Source organism: Lipophrys pholis, assembly GCF_963383615.2.
Source record: "Lipophrys pholis genome assembly, chromosome: 23".
Taxonomy (NCBI): Eukaryota; Metazoa; Chordata; class Actinopteri; order Blenniiformes; family Blenniidae; genus Lipophrys; species Lipophrys pholis.
The window spans coordinates 4,184,353-4,209,147 of NC_137645.1; the positions used below are offsets into that span (position 1 = coordinate 4,184,353).

The 24,795-nt window shown below is 45.7% G+C and overlaps 1 protein-coding gene across 1 annotated transcript in view; it reads right to left on the bottom strand.

Moving 5' to 3' along the window:
- Window positions 1-24,795, bottom strand: part of LOC308127583 (nck-associated protein 5-like) — a gene marked incomplete at its 5' end in the record, with an annotated part of 59,208 nt that overhangs the window by 11,058 nt on the left and 23,355 nt on the right. The window contains 9 exons of the mRNA XM_080492715.1: window positions 381-3,811; window positions 4,337-4,525; window positions 5,291-5,395; window positions 8,574-8,693; window positions 8,783-8,821; window positions 9,901-9,969; window positions 11,876-12,004; window positions 16,171-16,261; window positions 22,829-22,962. Of these exons, the coding sequence (XP_080348841.1) occupies window positions 381-3,811; window positions 4,337-4,525; window positions 5,291-5,395; window positions 8,574-8,693; window positions 8,783-8,821; window positions 9,901-9,969; window positions 11,876-12,004; window positions 16,171-16,261; window positions 22,829-22,962 (4,307 nt within the window). The remainder of the gene's footprint in view (window positions 1-380; window positions 3,812-4,336; window positions 4,526-5,290; window positions 5,396-8,573; window positions 8,694-8,782; window positions 8,822-9,900; window positions 9,970-11,875; window positions 12,005-16,170; window positions 16,262-22,828; window positions 22,963-24,795) is intronic.

Below are 24,795 nucleotides of genomic sequence, written 5' to 3' on the forward strand. Positions count from 1 at the left end.
ACATTCAAATTGTTTTTTTCCCCCCACATTCGATTATTTTACAATATCTGAAATTCCAGATTAGTCACAAATTTTGTCATTTTCACAGCTTTTGGATCTTTGAAAAATTTTTGCGGAAAGATTTCAGATTCTTAAAATTTCATTGAGAACCTTTGCTGATTCTAAAAATATCTGAGACTCTTGTTTAATTTGTCTTTCTTTAAAATGTGTAAAATTCAAGAATTTTTCCAAAAGACTGCTTCCAGATTAAGTTATCACAATTTGTAATACATTTTTCAACACTACCAGATTAGAAGATTTTCATTTGATTTTCTTTTTCAAACTGTGGTATCTTTTAGATTTGCTCTTGAAGGGGTAAAGTAAAGTCAGGGTGGCCTCACCTGCCCAGCAGCTCCTTCATGAAGTGCTCCGTGCCGATGAGCGCGGTGGAGCAGTGGATCTGCGTGCTGATCTGCCCCATCTGGTTGTTGCAGTGGTCCATGATGGAGCTCAGCTTATTGTTCACCTGCGTCAGGTTCTCGAGCTCTGGCTCGTCTTTCTGCTGGTTCTCGTTCTTCTTCTTGTCCTTCTTCTGTTTGCCTATGAGCACCGAGCCCGCCTTCTGCTCCTTCTTCTCCTCCCTTGCTTTGGGGGGCTCAGCCTTCTTGCCGCTCAGAGCTGGCAGTTTGCTCCTGCGGAGTCCGAACCAGTTGGCGAGGGAGGGTCCACTCTTCTGCTTGACCTCACTGACCTTCTCCTTCTCCTGCTCCTGACACTTCTGCACATTCTGCTCAATTCCCATCATGACTTTCTCCTCAATGGTGCAGGTGGAGGGGCTTTTCTTCTCGTCGGTGTCAGTGGGTTTGCTAGGCGAGCCGGCCGGGGTCTGGATCTCCCTGTTAAAGTCTTTCGGGGGTCCCGTTGACCCCTTGAGCTCCAGGTCTTCCACAGAGTGGACGCAGGAGGATGGAGGTTGAACCTGCAGCTGAGCGCCGCCTTTACGGTTGATGTTGGAGGCCATCCTGTCAGCGGTGGGCAAGCTGCAGACCTCCTTTCGCGAGGGGGACCCTTCACCTTTGGGGGCTGCTTTGGTCCTCTCGAAGGGGGCGCTCTGCGGGTTTGACCCAGTCATGCCTCCATAGTGGCTCAGCCTGGTGCGGGGGGAGTGCAGGGGGCTTTCGGCTGCACCACCGGGCACCTCGGAGGAGCTCTGCCTGGACAGAGAGCTGCCCCTCTCCCCTGAGTTGGTGATGATGTGGGTCCTGGTCTTCCCTGGACCCTCCAAAGAGCCCCCGCCGGGTTTCTCCGTGTAGGTGGTGCTGAAGCTCTGGCTGCGGGCTTTGGCCCCGGTCATCCCCAGGGCGGGCTTCAGATGAGGTTTGGTGGTGACAGATATGGATCTACCAAACAGCTGACTGCTCCGTTTCCCCCTGTCACACGGCGCCCCCTCTACCGGCAGCGGCCCCCCCTCCTCCGCTGCCTGACACATGACATCACCTTTCCCCTCAGCAGCAGACGTGCAGGCAGGAGGATCGATACCGTACGGCGGGGAGCTGTCAACCTGCGGAGAGGTGCTGGAAGTCACGGTCTCCTTGGAGACGGAGTTGATATGATCTTTCTCCTGCTTGCCTGGAATAGAGGGGCTATTTTTATGACCGGGCGGAGATTTTAAAAAGGCTTTAAAGCCCATTGGGATGCGAGTCTTTGAGGCTTTTTCTGCTGGGTTGGGGGAAGTTACCACTGAGCTGGGGGGGCTGATCACAGTCTGAGAGGAATCCTGAAGAGACATGGGTAAACTAACAGAAGTCTTCTGCACTGACTGGTGGGCATTTTCATGAACGGACCCTCTTTTGTTTACAAACGAGGTCTGAAGTGAGGGCCCTCGGAGGGCGCTGTAAGGAGGGGGGACATTCTTTGAGTTTTTAGGTGCATTTTGGGGCTCTGGGGCCCCCCCTGAGTTCGCTGAAGGGAGGTAGTCTTTTGTGGTGGCCCGCTTGGAGCCTTTTGTTGGTGTGTGAGTGGTTGCGGAGAGCTTCTGAGGGTGCTGACCGGGTTTGTCCAACGGTTTGTGCGGTGCGGTCCCGTAGCCTGCGTCCAGGTCTGCACACTCCTTGTCCCTGATGGGGAGCGTGCTTTGCATATTTGGTAGAAGTGAGGTGTGGTAGCTCGGGGGGGGACCCCTCACAGTGGCTGGTGTGGCCGGCTGAACCGTCGCTGCTTTATGATGAGGCTGTGGCGAGCCCTCGTAGTTTGGTCTGATCAGGAGGGAGGTGGTGCGGCCGGGGGGAGGCGGGGGCGACGGGGACCTGAGTTTGTTTTTGCCGGTTTCACAGTGTTTGTCTCGGGTGGGCTGTTCACCCTCGCCGTACTCCAGGTGCCTCCGTGAGAGAAGTGGGGAACAGGAGGAGGAAGTCTTGCCCCACTCCGCCCTGCCGGGGGGTTTGCTGTGCCCCACCTTCGGGCTCTGAGAGCAGGATCCCTGAGTCTTGAGGAATCTGGACATCCTGCCTGCAGAGGAAGGAGACTTCTCCAGGCCGCAAGGAGCCGAGTTCCCACTGAGACTCGGTTCAGTGGAGGAGGCCTTGGAGGACTTGATGGGGGGTCCTAAGGGTGTGGGCTTGTTGCGGCCTGGTATTTTGGACCCAATGGACTTGGAAGCATCGTTGACGGGGGGGATGGACAAGCCTTTATTAGCCCGGCTGCTTGGCGGTTTGATGAGTTTCCTCTGAGGCGTCAGCGGCATGGACAGCCTCTCTGCACTCCCCTCCCTGCTGCTGCTGGACTTCCTGGCGCGGAGCTGATACTCAGAGGGTTTCTCTGGAGACTCCACCACACTGTAGGTTCTCACGTTGGCTGGTTTCTGTCTTGTCGGCTTCTCCTGCGGAACAAGTTCTGCATAATTCGTGGCTCCTTTTCCACCCTGACTGTTGTTTGGTGCCAGGTGGATGGGCTCTCCCTCTGCATCGAATATGGCGAGGATGCTCTCCTCGGACTCGGAGCACTGGGAGGCTCTGGGCTCCTTGATGAGGCTGAAGGGGCGGGGCCTCCCCTCTGCAGACTGTGTGCGGCCCTGCTCTCGTCGCAGGTACTGCTGTGACAGCAGCTTTGCCACGTCTCTGGAAAGCCTCCTGGTGTCCCTCTCTACTTCCTCCGGCGGCGGTCTGTCGCTGGGCTCAGACTTGAGTCCCACCGTGTCGTCAGATATACGACCGGGATCCGGGGGGTCACACTGGTTACGGTGCAGCTTCGAAGGTCTGCTGAATGCCGACGGCCGTCCTCCTTCAGGGAGGAAGCTGTTGATGAAGCTCAGCAGCTTCTCGGGACGCTCCTTAGAGTCATAGCCTGGGGGCTGCTTCGCAGCGGCAGGAGGTGGGGCGGCGTCCCCGCTGCTGTCCTGCAGTCCACCTAAGCTGCACAGACTGTCAGAAATGCTGTGAGACAGACGCTGACATTGGAACCAGCCGTCCTTGGTGGGGATGTTGTCTCTGGTGCTGGACTGTGCCAGTTCATCGTCTGCATCGTCGGAGTCATAGGAGAAGCGCTTCCCCCTCATTCTGCTGACGTGGGGGGGCTTGGAGACCCCCTTGCCGCTGGTCTTGATGCCCAGAGAGTAGATACCCTCATTGGAGTTCATGCAGTCTTTGTAGCCTGACTTGGAAACCTTGGAGGAAGAGGAGGATGAGCTCCTGTGCTTCCTCCTCTGGAGCTTCCTCAGCCCCTCCAGGATGTGGCTCTCTTTGCGCCTGGTGGGCGGCGGCTCATCCATGGTGGCGCAGATGTTGCTCGGGACAGACGAGCCCAAACTCAGCCTCTTCTCCCAGGTCAAAGAGGACTGCAGACAACAAAAGGTCATCACATCAGTCAGCTAATTCTATTTATTGTCACATTAGATTAGCACAGAGAGAGACAGAAAGAATCAAGCTTCTGTGCTAAAGCTAACTCTTCAACAGTTTTCACCTGAAACTACAGTAATTACAGATAAGTTAATAATAAGTTACAGTGATTAGTTTCTATCAGCTGTAGTTGTGTCAGCATTAAACATGAGCTCAGATGCTAAATGAAGCCTTTAGCTTCCCTTTAAAGATAAGATCAGCAAACTAAGAGCAGGATGAGGGAACAATTAGAGTCCCAACAGAAAGACGATAAAACCTGAAGACTTCTCCAAGAACCTCTGACAGGACACTTAATGAGCCTCTATTAGTCTGTTTTGTGGAGTCAGGCTTTATAAACTGCAGCAGTGTGTGTGTGTGTGTGTGTGTGTGTGTGTGTGTGTGTGTGTGTGTGTGTGTGTGTGTGTGTGTGTGTGTGTGTGTGTGTGTGTGTGTGTGTGTGTGTGTGTGTGTGTGTGAGGTGTTACCATTTTCCCACAGGAGCGCCCGTCGTTCCAGGTATACGAGCCGCTGGAGAAGTCGCTGCAGGCGCTGGACAGCGACAGTTCGCTGCTGCTGCAGCTGCTGCGCGGGTACGATGGCGGTGGCACCGTCAGGCTCAGCTGGCTCAGACACTTCACAAAAGGGAAGCCCAGCTTTCCATTCAGCTGCACCTCCTGTTGGATGGGAAACATCCATGAAACTGTGCTGCCCAGTTATCAGAGGACGCAGTGACCCCGATGACCCTCCAAAGTGAACGTTGGAGGAATAAAACTCCAGTTAGCATTATCGGAACTGCTCTAAAGCATTCCAGTATTAATAAGTTGACTGAATCCATAAATAAATCTTTTCCTCAGTGTTCATCAGTTTTTCTCTGAAGCTGCTGGTTAGCGTAGCATGGCTAATTGCTACCTCGCTGGTAATTCCGTGATGAAACGTGCTCAACAACCTTTTGACAGACCAATCAAACATCGGGGAGTGAAAACTTTGCCAACTTAAAAAGTAGGAGTGAAGTTTTTCATGTGCAGCCACCAGATGTTGGTACAAATTAGCAGAGAAGAGATTGTGATTTCAGTCCTTACTGGAGGACGTGTGTGCTTTCTAACACACTCTCAGGCCGTTTTCAGGCTCTTCTTGTCTGTCCTGCAGTCCAGTGTATCAGGCTATGTCCGAGGGGTAAAAAAGGGTAAAAGAATGGAGCTAACTCATCTGCTGATGCATAATACATAAGATGAGTAATGTCGCACAGAGTCCTGTGGAGTCGTTTTTACTGAGGAGCCGCTTCAATCGATGCTTTCTGGTAATATGACAGGGATTTATTCCTCTCAGGGCAGACTGATACAGGAGGGGTCACAGCTGGGAGTATTTTCATATCTGGAAGCAATGATTTCCTGGAGGGGGGGCAGGAAGGGGTAAAGTTGTTTGAGAGAAATGGTTCTTACGGTGGAGGGCGAATCGCTGTTCCTGGAAAGGAGGAAAGCTTTGCTCCTCTCGGGCTCCAGCAGCAGGTCGGCCGCTGAGAGATCCATAATCCTCGAGTGCAGCTTCTGATTGACAGAAGGAGGCAGAAACTTTACCAAAGAAAAGAAGAAAAAAGCTTCAAAACACCTGGAAGGACACTCTAAAACAAGGTATGACAGCGATATGAAACAAAGCATTCAATGAAATGAAACAGAATACATTTAAAGAGAAGAAAATTATTTTTTGAACATGGGCCAGCTCATAAAAGATAAGAAAAATGCCTTGAATAAATAAGCAAAAAAATAATAAACATATCAAAAATAAAACGTGGATGAAACAACATGACAATTAACTAAAAATCAATCAAAAACTAACAAGATTTAAAATTGCAGATGAATTGTAAAACAAGACCATGATGAGGGATCGCACATAAAAATACAAGAACAGAATCATTTAAATCAGAATCAATAAATTAACTAAAACATGATTTAGTGGTAATACATAAATCTAATAAAATATCACCTGGATAATATGAAAAAAAGTTTTACACATAATCTGAAGTGAAATTAGTGAATTAAGAAATAGATAAAACAAAATTCAACAGAATTATTAACAATTAACAATATTGTTGTATAGTGTGAGTTTGCAGGACTTAGTTTTATTGTGTGTATTTTTAAAGCACTTTAAATAAAATTTAATCAAATGAAATTAAAATAATGAAATGGCCTGGATAGAAGCTTATAAAGTGTTTCAAGTAACAAAAACGGAAAAATAAAGTCAAATAAAGTAAAACGGGGTGAGGTGATGTTTGCAGTGGAGGCTGAGCTAGTTTCCATGGTAACGCCGTGAAGCCGGGAGACCCTGAATGACTTTTCCATGGTGTCTTTCTGAAAATTGGACTTGTTTCCCCCTGAAAGTGATCAGATTTCATCCTCCTCCTTCAAACTCATTAATGTCATCAGGAAGGAAGAAATAATTGCATGAGGGAGAATGGGAATGCTTCACATTTTTTCATCTCAACATTCATCCTCCGCTCGGCTCCTCAGTCGCTAATCCCACCGCCTCGTCTCACACACACACACACACACACACACACACACACACACACACACACACACACACACACACACACACACACACACACACACACACACTGAGTAAAGTGGCTGTTCATAAAGTCAAAGTCACCTTCAGTGAGGCTGGGAAAATCCAGCACTCGGATTTTCCTCCATAAACAAAACACTCTGCAGTTATTTGTGTCCATAAAACATTTTTGATTGACTTTTATCTGCACACACAAGTGCAGGCATTCACACGCGCACACCGACTGCCTTCGAGTATTTTGAAGATTTCCAACACAAGCATGAGGACACTTGACAGATTTTAATTCTTTTTTTTTTAATTCTTTCACTGATTCAAACTCTGATTTTAGAGTTAAAAGTCTAAAATAAATCATCATATCATTTAAATTCTGAAAAACAGACAATTCAATTGACTTCTCGAGGAAATAAAAAAAAACAATGTTTCATAGTCAATATTTATTTTTTTATTTTTTATTCAATGAAATTAAATGTGACTGTAAATTCATGTTATTTATAAAATATAACCATCAATCATTTTATATGACAATTTGTCGAGATCAACTTCATTTACTCAATAATTCTTAAATGATGAATATTTCAAAATGTATTTATTTAATCAATAATTATCAACATACCAATTTAATCCTTAATAATGCATTATTATATTCAATTCCCCTTCAATGAATTTAGTTCAATCCATAATTATTCCTTTTTATTTATTTATTCAATCTTAATTCTTATTTTGTGTAATATTATGTGTATACCCATTTGTCTATCCATTCACCTAATAATCCTACAATTTTTAATCAATTCACAAATTATTTTTCTCTTCATTTTTATTTTTATTTTTATTTTAGGATTATTCTCTTATTTACTTTTAACATCAAGATTTGTTTTTTAGGACTACATAGATTCAATAAGTCTTCCATCTTTATTCATGATTTAATCTTTTTGTCAAGTTATGTAGTATTTTCTTTCTATCTTTCTTTCTTCGCTCCTTCAGGCTGCGAAAACCCAAACAAGTGATTTTCTTTTTAATTTTGCTCCTTGAGATTTATTCAAAGAGCAGCTGTCAGAGACAGAAGCAGTGCTAATAAATCAGGAGGAACTCAGTTTTTGATCTAAAATGTGACTTTAGGGGGTTTGTGCAGGGTGGGAGCGCTCCAGGAGGCTCTGATCTTATCTCGGGTGCAGGATTTCACCTCCTCAGCAGCCTCATCAAGCATTCAGTCGATGGAGTCAGCGGGTCAGACGAGCTGAAGGAAACTGTGACAGGAGCCACAGAACTTCACCTTCTACCCTCAAACGCTGTCCAACACATGGCCTGCGGGCCAAAACTGGTTCGAGGGATCCACTGCTGCCGCAGTAATGGTGTGGGGCAGATTCAGGGATTCGCACCACTAATGGATGCTTTTATTACAACTTGCCTGTCCCACCAGCTTAAGCAGAGATGAATGAATGTGAGTCTCTGCAGAAGGGGCAGTTACTGCGTTATCGCAGGAAGTGGAGAAGCCCACCGGGAGCCCGCCAAACCTTTAATTACTGATAAGCAACGATGTGCAGACACTCAAGACGGGTGATTAAGTCTGGCTCCGCCCGAGGATCCACCCCAGGAGAGAGCTCAAACTGGTTCACATCTCCATTATGATTCAGATATTAAACAAAAAAACGGTTTTGTGGGATGAAATAAAAAAATCAAGCCTCTGCTAACTGAAGCTAATTTCAGAAATCCTGCAGAGAGAAACAATGATTCATTCAAATTATATTCAAAAACAGGCCTCCAATGCTACAAAATTTGACCTCCAGGTTGCCTCGGTAAAGCACATTGTGAGGCGTTTCCAGCTAAAACACAACAGAAACCAGTGCGAATATTTTAAAAATGAAAAAAAAAGAAAGAACTAAAAACTGTTAAAAATCAAATGAAAACAGCAAAAAAACTAGTCTGAAACACGTTTAAACCAAGTTGGCTTTTTTCTTTAAGTTAAGAAACTTTTTTCATCTTATTCAGGCAGAATGGAGAGACAGCAGCTTGGAAAGCAGCTCTTTTTCAAATAAATGTGTGATTTTTATTCCATCAAAGAGCAACGTTTTGCCACAATGTGAAGCAAGCGTCTCCAAACTGAGCTCTGGCACGTTGTCTGAAACTCTAAAACCCTGAAGCCCTTGGGTGTGTCTCAGTCACCTGCAGCAGGAGGTCCGAGGCCGGTTTGATCTTCTGCTGGAACAAGATGCTCAGCGCTCGGTTCTGCTGCTCCAGGTCGAACACACGAGTCCGCAGCTTCAGACACTCCTCCCGCAGATCCTGGTGACACACACACACACACACGGCCCATCAGTCTGTGGTTGTTAAAGCTGACTGAAGTGTTTCCACGGCGATGATGAGGAACAAACCTTCTGCGTTAGCAGCGCCTGCACCACCTGATTGGCCACCTGAAAGGACAAGATGGCCGTATTCAACATCTAATCTCAGAACTTTCAGTAGCTTGTACATGATGAGTAACATCAGAGGAATAAAGACGCATTAAAAAAAAGTCCAGTTTCAGTCTTGAATACTGAAGCGAGCTGCTGCAGTGGTTTAAATAACATAACAGAGGCACTGCGGGATGTTTAGGGAGTCGCGGCAGTGAGGAGATGGAGGGATGGAGGAGGGAGATGCTGCTGCAGGGACAAGTTTCCTAATTTGTCCTGGAAGTAAGGGGCTTGGCAGAGAGGGTAAATATGCCTGAGGGTGGAGAGAGCCGCCCTCCGGGGTGGATTCCTGCCCTCTGTAAGTGGCCTCAGCGCGCCTCTGTGGGCTCATAACGCAACTTTGATGATGGCGGCAGCGCGCGGCACCGCCGGTCCCACCAGCTGCCTGTCTACATTTACTCATTTCATCGCTTGCATCCGAGCGGCGTCCGCGGCCCAGCTGAAGTTCTCTGTCAGGGGCGGTTAGTGTGGGTTTGTTGTTCGATCCCCGCAGGGCTCATCGCTGCGTGTCCTCGCAGTGCGAGCGGAGCAATCAGAGGAGCCGCCGCCTCTTCGGGACGGATTAATGAGCGATCAATGGGAAGTAATCGGAGCTGGGTTTGTAGCGGCGCTGCGGTCTCAGTCGCAGCTCTTAACGATACCACAAGAGTAATCAGTTACCACTAAAGTATTCCTTCTTATCGACCCGCGGTCACTTAATACAGCTGAAAATTAGTACTTAATTACAGTTACCTACTCAAAACGTTCTGGACATACGTCCATAGTAACTGAACTAGTTACTCCACAAGGTTTCTAATGCTGCTGTGAGGATTAGTTAGTTTGGGAATAAGCTCCTCCTCAAACAGCAGGGGGTTTTGTAAATGCTAAAGCTACAAATGAGTCCAGAGAGACAGAGCAGAAACTGTGGCTGCAAATGCTGAAGCCCAAAGAGCAGGACAGGGAGAAAGTTCAGGGACCCGGTGCCGACTGGAACTTTTTTCTTTTTGGATGAAATGTTGTAAGCGTGGAGGACAGACTGGAAACAACAGACACAGACTCACCTCGTCCAGACATCGCTCGTACTGCTCCCGCTGGCTCTCGTTCTCCGAGGCCAAGGCCGAGTTCTGCTCCTGCAAACAACAACAGCAGCGTCTTCAGCACTCAGGAGGAGGCCTCACACAAAGGTCAGGCGTCACTTCCGAGCCAATCAGGAGCATCGCTCCCTCCAACACACAGAAAGGTCAGAACTTGCAGATCGGACCTAATCACAGTGTCTCCTCGCTCGCCCAGCGAGGAGGCGGCGCCCTATTGATCTCTGGGAGTTTCCCATTTGTCAGAGGCAGGCGGCGGGTTCTGAGCTGTCAGGCGGCTCGCTTTCCTCGCCCTCTGACCTTTAGCGCCACAATACCACATAATAACGCCGCATACGAGAAACAGATGCTAATTAAAGCCGGACTCATGGTCCCGCAGGAAAATCTAACGAATAAGCTTGGTAATTAAAGAGAGCGTGACACCTCAGGTGAAGGTAATCCCCCCGACACCCCCCGCACCAGCATCATGCTTTAAAACATAAACTCATCCTATTCTTATAAAACACCTCTAATATGTGTTTTTTCATTCTGCTTGTTCTCCATTGAAACTGATTAATAAGTCCAGTTAGCTCACCTTTAGCAGAATTTTCTCCATTAAAGCGACAGTGTTACACTGCAGCTTGTTTACATCTTTTAAGAGTTTTCTTCTCGGTCAGAAGCTAAATAACCAGCGGGGGCTTTTATAAATAAAAGCCCCCGCTGCACTGCCAAGTTAATGATTAGCATGAGTGGAGCTGGAGGAATAAGAGCGCGGGCAGTTGCTTGCTTAGCGTCAGCAGCAGTGAGGCCGTGATGTATCGCCTCGCCGCTGCTGCATCCATCACCCACACGGCCCGGCGGGGATACAAAGAGGCAGATAGCTCTTGATAAAGCCATTTAAAGTCTAATGTTTAACTAACGTGCTTCATCATGCGGATGGAGACGGGGGGAGTGCGTTTCTACCGGCCACGAGGATAACGGCCAATTATCTGCCACTTTGCTGTAATTACAGTCTGTTTTCTATCAGGGACGCCTTCAGGTGAGGCTGATAAAAATAACCTGATGTTTCTTTTCTGTAACAGATGTGACAAACTGAAGAATTTCTCCCCTTCTCTTGGATAAAATTCCAAGTTCCTCAGAGCCCCATCCTGGGACTGCTCCCATTTTTCATGTATATGCTCCCATTTGGGCACAGTATTCATAGAATATTTTATATGGTGTACCATAGCATTGTCACACAAAATGTGGAGTTCCTCAGGGATCTGTCCCGGGACCACTCCTGTTTCCAAAGTGTAAGCTTCTTCGTGCCCACATTACTCCTGAAACAAGTCATTTTTACAATATTGATCTAATGGAAATGTTTCTCAGCGTGTTCTTGTATATAATGTATCTGGAATCTTTACTGGAACCACTTTTATTTTCTATTAATGTGCTCCAATATAGCCACATGACTGATATTATTTAGCATATTATTTTAACATGGGAGTAACTGAAGTACCCCCCCACCTGCTTTTGTATAGAGTGTGGAGGGATCTATCCTGGGACCACTCTTATTTTGGTTAAATGGGCTCCCACTTGACCCTGTAATTTCATGTAACATATCAACTATACTACATGTTAGAGATTCAGGTGCCTTTCCTTCCTGTGTCTCCTGGAGGTGATGATGATGATGTTGGAAGACCATCATCGTCAACAACAACAACAATAACAACAACAACAAGAGTCAGAGGAGTCAGCGAGGAGGGAGTTGGTTGGCCTGCAGCCGAGTTTCATTAGGAGGGTAATTGTTGAGGAGATGTGAGAGGATGTGTGTCTGCTGGCTGCAGTAAAAAGGCTTCATTCCCCCTGAGAGCAGAGCACAACAAACCCGTGAACAGACCGGGGGGCTCTGCGGGGCCTGACGAGCTGCCACGCTGTCAGACACCAGCAGAGGATGGCCGAGGGGTGCAAAGAGGGACAGAAGTACCTCCAGGGCCTTCAGGCGCTCCACCAGCAGCCTGGTTTTATCTTCTGCTTGGCTGGCATCGAGCTCGGGGTCCGGCGGCTGGAGCGAGGGGCTGTCCTGCTGCTTCTGCACTTCCTCTGAGAGTTTCTCCTGAAAAAGACGAGGAGAGACGAGGTTAGCGGAGAGGAAAACAGAGACGGACAAACCAGCACACCAGAACAGAAAGACATGGAATAAGAGACTGAGGCTTTTAACAAATGTGTTGTTATCAAAATGATTATGTGTCGGACACAACAATACATTCAAATATTTTTAATTGATCTTTAGTTCAGTTGCTTTTAACTGTCTTCTTTGCTCAACAAAAATAATGTCTTTTTAACACACCCACACGCACGCATGCACACACACACACTCACAAAGAACATATTTTAATATTAAGAATGCAGGATTCAGAGAGAAGTGATCCGAGGGGACATCATCATCACTCCCGAACATCCCATAATCCCTTATCATGGAGTTCATTAAACGGCAGCAGTGACCTTGAGGGTCTCCTCAGACCCGCTTCTTTTATTGTCTCATCTGTGATAATAAACTGTTGGTAATAATTTGGCGCTAATGAGGCCAAACACTCTGAGCTGACTGTCAGACTGCAGCACAAACGTGCAATAAATTGTCATTTCCAGACGATAAACATTTGTACGTGTCAGAAATGAGACATTTTTAGGTGTTTTAATCACAAACAGTTGCTCCTTTGGCAACTCTGGTGGTTGGATCTCTTTGATATTGTCAGTGTTTCAAGAGCCATTTGAGTTCTTTATTACATTTCATGTAGTAAAGCCTTCAGCTCATCCTCTCACTTCAGTTCAGCGGTAAAGAGAAAACAGCCTCACAGTAACTTCCTGTGATGAACTGAAAACCATCAGAGCTTTGTCATTTAAAGGATTGAAAACTACCACCGGGTGTCACTGAAGGGTATTTCAACACTTTCTTTACCTCAGAGGCTTTTCGAAGTTACAATCATAAAAACAATATTTACATTCATCTATAATAAAATCTACTGGGAGCTGTGAAAGTGTCCAAAATAACACATATTTCCTTATTTATGGCTTTAAATGGGAAATATTTCTCACTGTACACTCCAGGTCTGTTCTGCACATCAGCTAAAGAATGTGTTTAAAACAACAGGATGGTCAGTGATCTTATCTGTGTGTGTTTTCTCCAATTTTCAGGTTGAAAGCTTCACTCTTTTACTGACTCTCAGATTACCAGCAAGTCTTGATTCACACAGTTCACACATCTTAGATATCTGGAACTTTTACTCATTGAAATTTTCATCAACGGTAGAATTTACACCAACAGATTCAACCGTGTTTGCAAATTTCAGATTCTGGATTTCTAAAAATGTCTATGATGTCAACTGATTCTGTGACGTCAGATTGTAAACCAGTTTTGAACAGTCACACTGAGCTGGATTTGTTGGATGTATTAACGCTATCTCTGCCATCATTAGCTCAGTGGACAGAGAACCGCACGTCCGGAGGAATTTTGACGATAATCAGAAATATATAAGTTGACCAATTGTAACTTTTACAGGAGGCTGCTCATGCTAATGACAGCTACCATGGATGCAGGCTAATGCTTTTACTGACAGTAGGAAATCTGTGCTTATATTCTAATGCTAATGTTACCAGCCATGAGGAGGCTGTGCTGAAGGCGGCCATGTTGTTTTTTCATTATCGTCATGTGAACGTTGTGAAATGGGAAATGGGACCTTCCCACCTAGTGACATTCCCAGATCATGATGCCAGGAAGAGTTCAAACATTAAATGATGACTGGAGCGACTTCGTTTCACAAGCTTTTGGTTTTTGAGTTAAATCTTCACGGCGTGTAGATTCTTTTGAAAATCAAAGGCTATTAAGTGTGTTTGTCCTGCGTGAGCTGCACAGGCTTTAACGTGCGATCAATCTTCCACCCGAGCTGAGTTCTGACACACTGTCACACCTGGAGATACCTCTGCTTAATGTGCTGGACCGAATGGAGGTTAGCATTAGCACTGATGGATGGCTGCGGCTCGGCTTTTCTGCTCGCCGCTGACGGGACTCGGAGACAATGTCCTTCAGAGCACTTTGTTTTCAGGCCGATCCAATCTGCTCTCCCCACATATTAGGTTTTCAATCTTGTTTGATTCCATCAGACAATGGAGGCGATGTTTTATCGTCGGACTGTGGAGCTGGCCTGTTTGCCTGTGAGGTTTGTGGTTTGCTCATCAGACAGCGGTAAAGGGCCGGGTAATAATCTCCACAGAGGCAGAGGAGGGGGGCTCGTCCCTCGCGCTGCCCTTTCAAGTTATTGAGTTTGTCTGCTGAACACACAGAAAACAGCAGCAGAGAGCGGCGTTACACACCGACTGGGAATAACATAATAACCCTGGAAGTTTACTCTGTGAGACTGTGTCCATTCACCTGCAGACCACACCAGGAACCTAACTACACTCACACACACACTGTCCTCTGGACATCGTCTCAATACACCAACGAGGTTAGAGACACCTGAACTGTGACGCAATAAATAGTAGAAATAATCATTCTGAGGAACAAATAAACGGGTTCAGCACCATTACTATGACAACGTGTTTCTGAAAACGGGTCGAATTAATTGTTCAATAATTGATCATTGATTTCCGTGTTTTTACGATCAACCTCATCTGGATTGAACCTCTGCAGCGCATGCATGCATGCACACACACACACACACACACACACACACACACACACACACACACACACACACACAGAAGCAGTTATTTCCATAGAAACAACTGTACTTGTTCGATAAAGGCTAAAGTTTCCGAGTAATCCTAGGTCCGCTGCCACTTGATGACATTTAATCTAATTTTCATTCCTCCTGCATCCATTCCTTTCTTCTACTGGCTTGTGCAGTCATTTATAAAAACACTCTTTTTATTGCATTCTTCATGAACTAATAAAGCTCTTTTCTCTCGGGTCCCTGAAGGCATCGTGCTCTTGTGTCACCTGCAGGATGTAGGAGAATACTTACACTTTATGGACTCTGCAGCCACTTTGTGCGCTTATAAAGGCACTTCACCACAGCAGAGCCTTAATACATAGTTAGAGAGTGTACGAATGAAAACATCTCGTAGAGCTGCTCGGATTGATGATGGACAGACTGAAGCAGCAGCAGCAGCAGCAGCAGCAGCAGCATGTAAACAAGCACCGCTCCAAAGTGTGAAGTGTGACCCTGGAGGTGACCCGGTGCTTCACACAATATATGGTTTTACTGCTTCTTCCTGCTCCTCCGCTCAATCCCAGCAGCTATTTCTGCTCTTACGTAAGGAGGTCGGCTCAGATTGACTTTATTCAGCCGTGAGCTGAGAATCAGGAGGAGGCAGCCGCAAACAGAGAAAGTCTGCCTGCACAGCATCGTCACCTTGTCAACAAGTGAACACAGACTACTAGATTCCCTTCATTCCTGCAGCAATACAATATATACATATATATGTATATACAGAGAGAGCTGCTACAATGTGGTGAAATATAGCACAACCATCCCAAAACCAGTCCATAATGAGTCCAAAATCAGTTTAGAACTAGTTTGAAATATACCCTAAATTTGTGTCAAATATGCCAAAAAGTCTCCAAATAACTACAATGAAAACTAGTCCATGACTAGTCCCAAAAAAGAAATCTATAACTGGAGTAAAATTAGCTCAGTGTTAAACCTCATTCCTAACTGCATTGGAAAATATCAAAACAACCCTGTAACTTCTAAAATAACTCTTCACCTGCTCCAAAACCAATTTATAACTTATATAACCAAATTAGCTTCATCACAAAACCCAAACTCGTTCATAACGAGTGTACAATGTGCCACATGTTACAACAGAATTACATTAAAATACACTCCATAACTCGTGACAGACTAGTCTTTAAGTAGACCAAAACTTTATCTATTACGAGTTCCAAACTAGTCTATAACTTGAGTTAAATATTGTAAAAGTCACAATTTATAAACACTTCATAATGTCTATTGCTCAACCCAAACAAGTTCTATTACTAATCCCAAGAATAGTCCATAACTACCTGATATGCGCTTCATGATCAGCTCCAAACGAGTCTAAAATATGCCAAAACACCAACATCTACCCCAAAATGCAACTCCTCCTAGTAGTGGTCATAATGTTCTAGCTGGTGTGTGTGTGTGTGTGTGTGTGTGTGTGTGTGTGTGTGTGTGTGTGTGTGTGTGTGTGTGTGTGTGCGTGCGTGCGTGCGTGCATGCATGCGTGTGTGGTGTTTACCTTGTAGCACTTCATGAGGTCCACTGTGTCCACAGCCGACTGCTCCAGGACGCCCTGATTCTGCAGCAGCGACCGCACCGTCTCTTCCATCCTACACATACACACACACACACACACACACACACACACACACACACACACACACACACACACACACACACACACACACACACAGAAACACACACACACAGAAACACACACACACACACAGACACAGAAAGGTTAAATAAATGCTGCAGTGCACTTTGAAATGTCTTTAAACATCTTTTCAAATTCACCTAAATCAGAAATGACCAACACTCTCAAGTGTCCTTGAAAGCCTCAATCTAAACGTGAAGCTTTCATTTAAGCGACCGCACTCTACATGGTCCTTGAAAGTAACATAAGTGTTTAAACTCAGGCACTACCAACACTTTAAACTGTTCAACTGCTCAAAAAACCTCTCAAGTCAGGTGTTATAGCTGTGTTCATTCACTTTGATCTGAGATTTAAAGGTTTCGAGGTCCGCAGAGTTTCCCGAGAATTCTATTCTTGATCAAATAAAATAATAATAATAATAAAAAGATTAATCTGAAATGACGTGCCTTCAAAACATCTGACAGGGATCTGTGACAGAGCTGGAGAAGATGCTTGAAATGCTTTGATTCACCCTCAAATGAAACTACACACACACACACACACACACACACACACACACACACACACACACACACACACACACACACACACACACACACACACACAGTGTAAATGAAAGCAGAAGGCGACTGAGTCTGAGCCAGAGATGTAAGATGGATGAGTGTGGTGATATTTTTGGGCTGAATCCCACCATCTGCTGGCTTCAACACGCTGGGAACGCTTTGTCCAGACTGGGTATCAAACATGGGAACACACACACACAGACACACTGAGCCGATTGTTTACACGACGTGTGATCACCTTCATGCATGTTTCACTCAGGTATTCCTTGTTTGCAGCAGCATGTACACACACACACACACACACACACACACACACACACACACACACACCCACACACACGCCCTCTTTCTCTCTCTCTATGGTTCATCCAGCCTGCTGCACACCGTTTGTATTAACAAGGACAATCACCTCCTTCTGCTCTCTGCACGCACACGCGCACACGCACACAAACACAAACACAAACACAAACACAAACACAAACACAAACACACACAGTCATGACTCATGTGGCTGTCAGTGTGACAGAAGGCCTTGTACCAGTTGTCAAGTCCATGCAAAACCGCATGAATCATGCACAAAGTTTCACCGAGTCAAGTCCAAGTAACTTCTGCACATTAAAGACCTGCAGGACCACCGAGGCGGGGGAGGAGGAGGAGGAGGAGGAGGAGGAGGAGGATGAGGAGGAGGATGAGGAGGAGGATGAGGTGTGTTTGTGTGAAGGAGAGTCACTTAGCCCAGAATTAGTGATTCAGTAAACAGGAGCTTAGTCAAACTGTAAGTGACAAAACGTCGTCATTATGTGTTCATGCTGGACAGAGAGACAGCTGCTCCTCAAGAGTTTTCACCTACAACAAAATTAACCAGTCAGAACTTCCAGATTATAGAGCATCTAATAATACAGACATGTGATCATTATGAACACAGGAACTACCTAGTTACTTTGTATCTGCAGTAACTAATAGAGTAGAAGAGCTGCTTGTGTCTGTGCTGCTGTGTGAGCTCAGTCTGCCCCCAGTTCTCATCTTTTCTTTATCACAGCATGAAACAGCAAGAAAACCTGGAGGTAAATATGCAAACGAACGTTTCCACAGCAGTGAACACACACACACACACACACACACACACACACACCCACCCACCCCCACCCACCCACCCACCCACCCACCCACCCACCCACACACACACACACACACACACACACACACACACACACACACACACACACACACACACACACACTCACACACACACACACACACACACACACACACACACACACTCATCTGTCTTCAGCCAGCTGAAGCCTCTTTAAGTGACGGCAGCGTCGGCTAAATACTGAAGATGGATGGAATAGAACTGTGAGACGACAGAGCACTACTTTATACATAAGCATGCACACTTTACCTATATTTGCATACCAACTTTCCTAGTTACATTCTGTTATGTTACATTTATAACAAATTACATTAGCAGCAGCGGCTGCAATCAATCAATCAATCAATCAATCACATTTTAACAGTTATAATTTGACACTTTTTTTAACTATTCCATCACAAATGGTCGCCTTGATTTGTTTGGGTGTTCTTGACTCTGTTATCAGTTTACCATGCTTTTTGAATTTATATTTTTATTTTAGCAACTATATGATGCGCTTTTAAACAATATGTTAACATTTTAACAGATGAATGACATTTTATCAATTATATGAGACAGGAAACATTTTCACAGCTGCAGGAACTCTGAGATGACGCTTTCCGAACAATCACACATGTCACAGGTTGGACACACACACTCACACACTCACACACTCACCCCATCCGGAGCTTGTCACCATTTTTCCTCCTGAAAAGGGCCAGAAACAGTGTGCAGACGTCCCTGAGCTCCATGAGCAGAGAGCAGCCCCACACTGAACCACACGCTGCACAAATGTGGGTCTGAGGGTAAAATAGGCCACACGCTCATCATATAAGCCTGAGTGCTTTTCAGTCGGTGGACAGGCAGCACAGCTCCTGCTCCCATTTCCTCTGGGTCATTATCCCAAACACTCTCTGATCATCCCCATATGGCCCCATGTTCGAGCCCCACGCAGAGCAGGAGACACCCTGCTGCGAGTCACAGCGCCAGAGACAGGGATCCCCTCTTCTGTGTGTGTGTGTGTGTGTGTGTGTGTGCGCGCGCTGATTAAGAGGCTTTGACTAAAATCAACACTTTCCGTGCAAGAAAAGCTGTGATCAAAGCTCTGCAGGAAGTTTCACATGATGCAGCCCTGAAAAGGTTTTCAATAAAATACCAACATGAGCATGTGCTGCATGTTTCACCGCATGTTTCACCACACGTTTCAATGCATGTTTCAATGCATGTTTCACACATTGCGTTTGATGTTTCGAGCTGTTGCATTGTCACATTGTGCAGCATATTTCACACACAGTTTGAACGCCCACCGATTGATTGGCTGGCTTAGCCCGACATTAAGCCCCCCTCCTCATCCTCTTAGAGCTGTTTCTGCAGAAACCCTGCCAGGAGACCCTGTGACCCACATGAAGGAGAGCTGCATGTTACAGCTGGGTGGTGTGACAGAGGTCTGCGCCCTCTGACCTCCACAACCACACACACACACGGGAGGAGGATAGAGATCAAGAGGTTGGAGCAGTTTGTCTTTATACCGACATTCTACTCTTTTTTTTTTTTTTTTTTTTTTAAAGAGAACTTTACCTTTTCAAACGCATGTTTTAAACTTTTGTCCAAAAATCCCCAAAAATATCATGACAATACTTCAATTTGTGGGGAATTTTATATTTATTTGAATTTTGAAGTGCACATGTGGAGGATGGAGATAAATGTAACACTTCCTGTTTGTTCAGATCGACTGAGGACACTGAGGCAGTTCAGTGGTTCTTCATGCTGGCAGCACTTCCATTGTATTTAGGAGACTTAAAGTGTCCATGATGGCCACCACATGTTCTCCTCACAGGAAGACATCACTCCTCCACGACTTGGGTGACTTTCACACACATGTGCTCCACATGTGAGGATTCACACCGTCACTCTCACCGGGAGCCTCGGTGTGGAGTCAGAGAAGAAGAGCTGGGAGACGACGACTTGACGTTCTCCTGCTAAAGTGATGCCAAGCTAACTGTCAGCATCGAGTAGTTTTTGTGGAATAATTTCAGTGTTTCTGTTGATAATCTGGAGCTGATCTACAGATCTCAGACAATGGTCCAGCTGTGGACAGACGTCACACAACACGAGGTCAGCACGAGTTACTCTCTCCGTTTGGCTTCAGGCGGACTGTCCTACTTCTGCAGCAGCAGCCTGTAATCTGACCTCTTTCTGGAGCACATGAGCATCATAACCAGCACGTTCATTCGTGGCCAGCCGGACGAGACTGCCATCGTCTGACACAATTACAAGCAGAGCGACACGTCGGAAACCAGCCGGACTCGTCCACAATCTCCGGACCAATAAACCCTGTAACTACCTTTTATCTGTCCAACATCCGCCAAACCTACACTGCAGGGGACAGGAAGTAACTTCAACCCACTTCCTGTTAATGATCCCACATGTGTCGTGGTGAGCGGGGGTCTGATTCATGCCCTGCGGGGATGGGGGGTGGCAGTTAACATACCCCCAATCAAAGCAGTTTAACCTCAATAAGGGAGAAGCTTGCAGCAGCTGGAGCAGCAGCGAGTCCACCGTCTACATGTCTGCACAGGAGGCGTTCAGGTGCAGGAATGACAAGATGTTCCAAGTATGCGTGAAAGACTGCCAGCTGAAAGTGTTCACACGCGCTGCGGTTACATGGACCAGATTAAGCTCCCATCTGATTCAGACTGAATTATGTAAACCCTTCGATCTGATTCGACCGATTCATGACAAAAATTGCGTCACAAAGCGCAACAGGAAATAACACTGCTCTGAAACATGAGTCTGGAGCTAACGCGTCTGGGAACGACACACAGTGATGTCACTTCACAGTACAAAGCACTATGGGGAACTCCAACGCAATGAGATGGCGCTCAGATACAAGAGTGTGAGAAGTACTTCAGTGAATCTCCAGAGCTAAGTACTCAATCCTAACATGCATTCAAACTAGAGTAAAGAAAGAGGTTAAAGCAGGCTGAGAGCAGCTGAGACCGCCTGCTGTGTGTGTGTGTGAGTGTGTGTGTGTGTGTGTGTGTGGATGGGGGGGGTTCCGGCTACTCACAGTCCCACAAGCACACAACAGCTCATCTTCATCAACACTACCACACTGCTCGTTACCTGAGGAATCCTCTCTCATCTTCAGGCCAAACATCACCGCAAGGCCCCCGTCGGGCCCCCCAGACACCCTCCGCTCATCCTGTCTGAGAGCTCCGGGTCCAAAGACCACTCTACCCCTCTTCATTCAGTCCCTCACTTTCCTCTGAAGGACAAGACGAGACGACTTACACTACAGTGTGCCCCCGAGCCGTGAGACATTCAGGGGCTGTGGGATAATCTGGGAGTTTAACGACAGCAGACCACACTGCTACTGGTGGGGGGGCCGGCATGTGACCCTCAGCAGGATAACAGCCCCAGTGGCTGGGGGAGGGTGTGTGTGTGTGTGTCTGTTTTTGTGTGTGTGGTTTTTATCTCTCAGATTAGCTCATTGGTTAGCAGCTAACATGCAAAGCACACTTCCATTAATTAGCAACATGCTAATCAATTCCAGCCCAGGGTCAAACACACGGCCTCTATTTTACGGACCGGACGTCCACCCGCCGCAACCCGGCGCCGTTATCTGCACAGACACATTGATGAAGTGAGCTTTCCCTTCCCATAAAGCAGCTCACGAGGCCGCGATCGTGCACGTGAAGCGGAGCTCCGTCTGTAAGCTGATCAGTGAAACGGCAAAGCAAGCGGACACAAGTGGGGCAAAGGTGCACACACAACAAAAGACACCATTTTTTAGTGAGAACATCCTCTCACATATGGTGAAGATGATGAAGCTAGTGTCAAATTACAAGCACAACATGCTGCATTCTAACCATCACTGATGCTTCTATTAAGAAATTTGAACTTGTCAGAAGCTGGCAATCATAGTTTTTACTCTCTCCAGTAAAAATCTCAAATATGTCTCGCAGATAGTTGGCTTCAAATTACAAGCACCAAGTCATTTGAGTGTGTTTGTGCAAGTTAGTTTTGAATTAAATGCTTGTTACTGAACGCAGCATGTTGTGGTGACCTGCTGACAGACTCTATTGTTTTCTACTGGATCACAGAGTGACCAGTGACCCCCTGACGTCCTCCTGCCCCCAGCAGCAGATTACAGGCGGTGAAAATCTAGTTAACGCCCTGAGAAAACAACGCTGATCACCTTAGTTCACATTAAGACGTAAAGCTAAACACCCTGCAGGAGGCGCTACACTCATTTATTCACTTCAGACGATCATGTTTATCTCCCCTGATTTATTCTGATTTGCTGGTCTGTTCTTTTCTTTTGTTTACTATTTATTTCACTAATTTAATCTAAACTTACTGTTGCATTTTATATATCTTTCATTATTTCTTAGATATTTAATTTTTTGGGGGGAGCAAATTGTTTATTACTTTATATATTGTTATATTCTACATGTTATCATCTTATTGATTTTTCTTTAAGAAAACATCTTTTACTTTTAGAATTTATCCTATAATACCATTTCTTTAAAGGCTTGTATGTTTGTCTAATTTAATGTATTTGTGAATAATTCATTAGATTTAACTTTTTAATATCATTGTTTAATACCACATTTTATTTTATCTTCCAATATTAAATTGCTTTCTTTACTGTTCCATTTAACTTCAATACATTTTCATAATGTTAACAGTACCTACATTTTTATTTCTATAATGTGCTTTTTGTTTTTTTTTAAATCAATGCATTTCCTAAAGATGTGACAAGTCTCGTTCCAGGTTGAGAAGGAGCTGAGGTGTACATGAGGCAGTCTGGTCTTACCTGGAGAACTGCTGCTGCAGGGAGAGCATCTGAGCCCGGCCCAGCTCCGACTCCTCGCTCACCTCCCGGAGACGCTTCTCGCTCTCCAGTCGCAGGCGTCGCTCTTCCTCCAGCTCGTGGATCAGCTTCTCTCGCTGTGGACAAACACAGGACGTAAAGCCCGTTAAATCACCGCAGCTCAGGAGATCATCCAGGCACTCATATTTAGAGCCTGACCTCTGACATTTGACCCCGCACTGTTCTGACGCTTTCGAAGTCCGAACTCAAACATGTGGTTTGAGCATGATAGCTCTTCGCTCTCACAGCCTGCAGAAAGGTGAAGCTGGTGTTAGCTCAGCGCCAGGTTATCTGCTTTGTCTGGTAGCAGGTGCTGACCCGGGAGCAGCTCCTGGATCGCAGGCAAAGGTGCAGCGGGACGATTCCCTCAGTTTCTCCGTCCTCACATCACAGAGGGTTTAATCTGCTCGGTTCCCACCAGAGACAACCCAGCTCACACTGCTTTTCTCTCTCTTTAATGGGATTCTTCATTTTCTGATGGCCTCGGCCACCAAGTCCCAGCAGACCCAAACTTTCCTCGCTTCAAGACTCACTTCAAAGCTCCTCCTGCTCCCCTGCCCCGCCTGCAGGGACGCTTCCTCTGCCAGCCTCGCTTTTCTTTTCCTTCTCCAGTTTTCTGGAGCAGTTTGGAGCACCTGGAGCCAGCGAGGACGAGGAACAGACGGTCCGAGCAAAATGCTCATTTCACAGCCAGAGAGAGAGATCGCAGCAGTTCAGTTCCACTGTCTCATAATAAACTCTGTTTTTAAATCAAAGTGTTAAAACTCAGTATGAAATTGCTAAAATTATGAGCTAATTAATAGAAAAAAAAAAAAAAACAAGAACAGATACTTTATTTGAAATGATCTGTCCAGAAAGGAGTGAAATTATGTTTCTCACACATTTCATTCAGGTCAAATATCTTAAAGCGCACAGCAAAAAAACTCAAGTTTGATGCCACATCAGGTATTTCTGAGAGGAGTTTGCATGTTGTCGCTATGATATGCTGATCACAGCCAGGAAGCAGAAGGAGGGAATCAAACCCAGGTCTTTCTGCTGTGACGTGACAGTGCTAACCACAACGTGCTTTCACTCTAGAATTATTTAAGAAAATTAGAGGAAAAACAACTCTATTATATACTTTTACATAAAACAAAAAGTTTCAGTTTGCAACCCTAACCACTGCTCACTGTGCTGACCATATGATTTATTATTATTTTATTTTGAGGCAAGCCTCTTTGAGCTAATTTACTGGGCATCCAGGCTTTTATAAGATGCTCAGATTCCATTTTAAGTGGAGTAAAGTCAAATTAAATCATTAAAGACAAATATGCTTCTACTGAACAAAAAGAGTTGAAACGGATCCAAATGGATTAATTTCTTCTCTAATGGTCCTTTTCAGATGCTGCCATCTACTGGTGAGAAACAGTCACTGCAGGACAGATCTTCTCGTTTTGTTTCTGAGGATTTTTGCATTGTCAGTCCATCATCAAATTGCTACATCACTTGAAAAAGACCCACACAGGTCAGATCAATCTGCATACTGCTGGAGGTCGGAATTGTGGCTGAAGCTTTAGTTCTGCAGGCCTCCGGGGGCAAAAAATGAGGGTCCTTCACAGAATTCTACCAACAGCAGCCACACAGCTTGTTTCAAAATCTGCTTCATTTCAATGATCTCACAAGGACTGAAGCCATTCAACTCTGCCACTTCTTTATGTGGACTTACAGAGAATAAAATCTACTGCTGTTTCTGAGCTGAGGGCAGATGTTTCATCTGAGCCACACCACCGCCTGTATCCTGCGGGGGGCGCTCTGGCTCCTGCAGCAGCAGAGGAGTCCTCGGCTTGAACAAAGCATCTCTGTTCCACCAGCACAAAGGTGAGAGAGAGCAAAGTCAGAGGGCGTCCCATCATGAAACAAGTGCAGAGTGA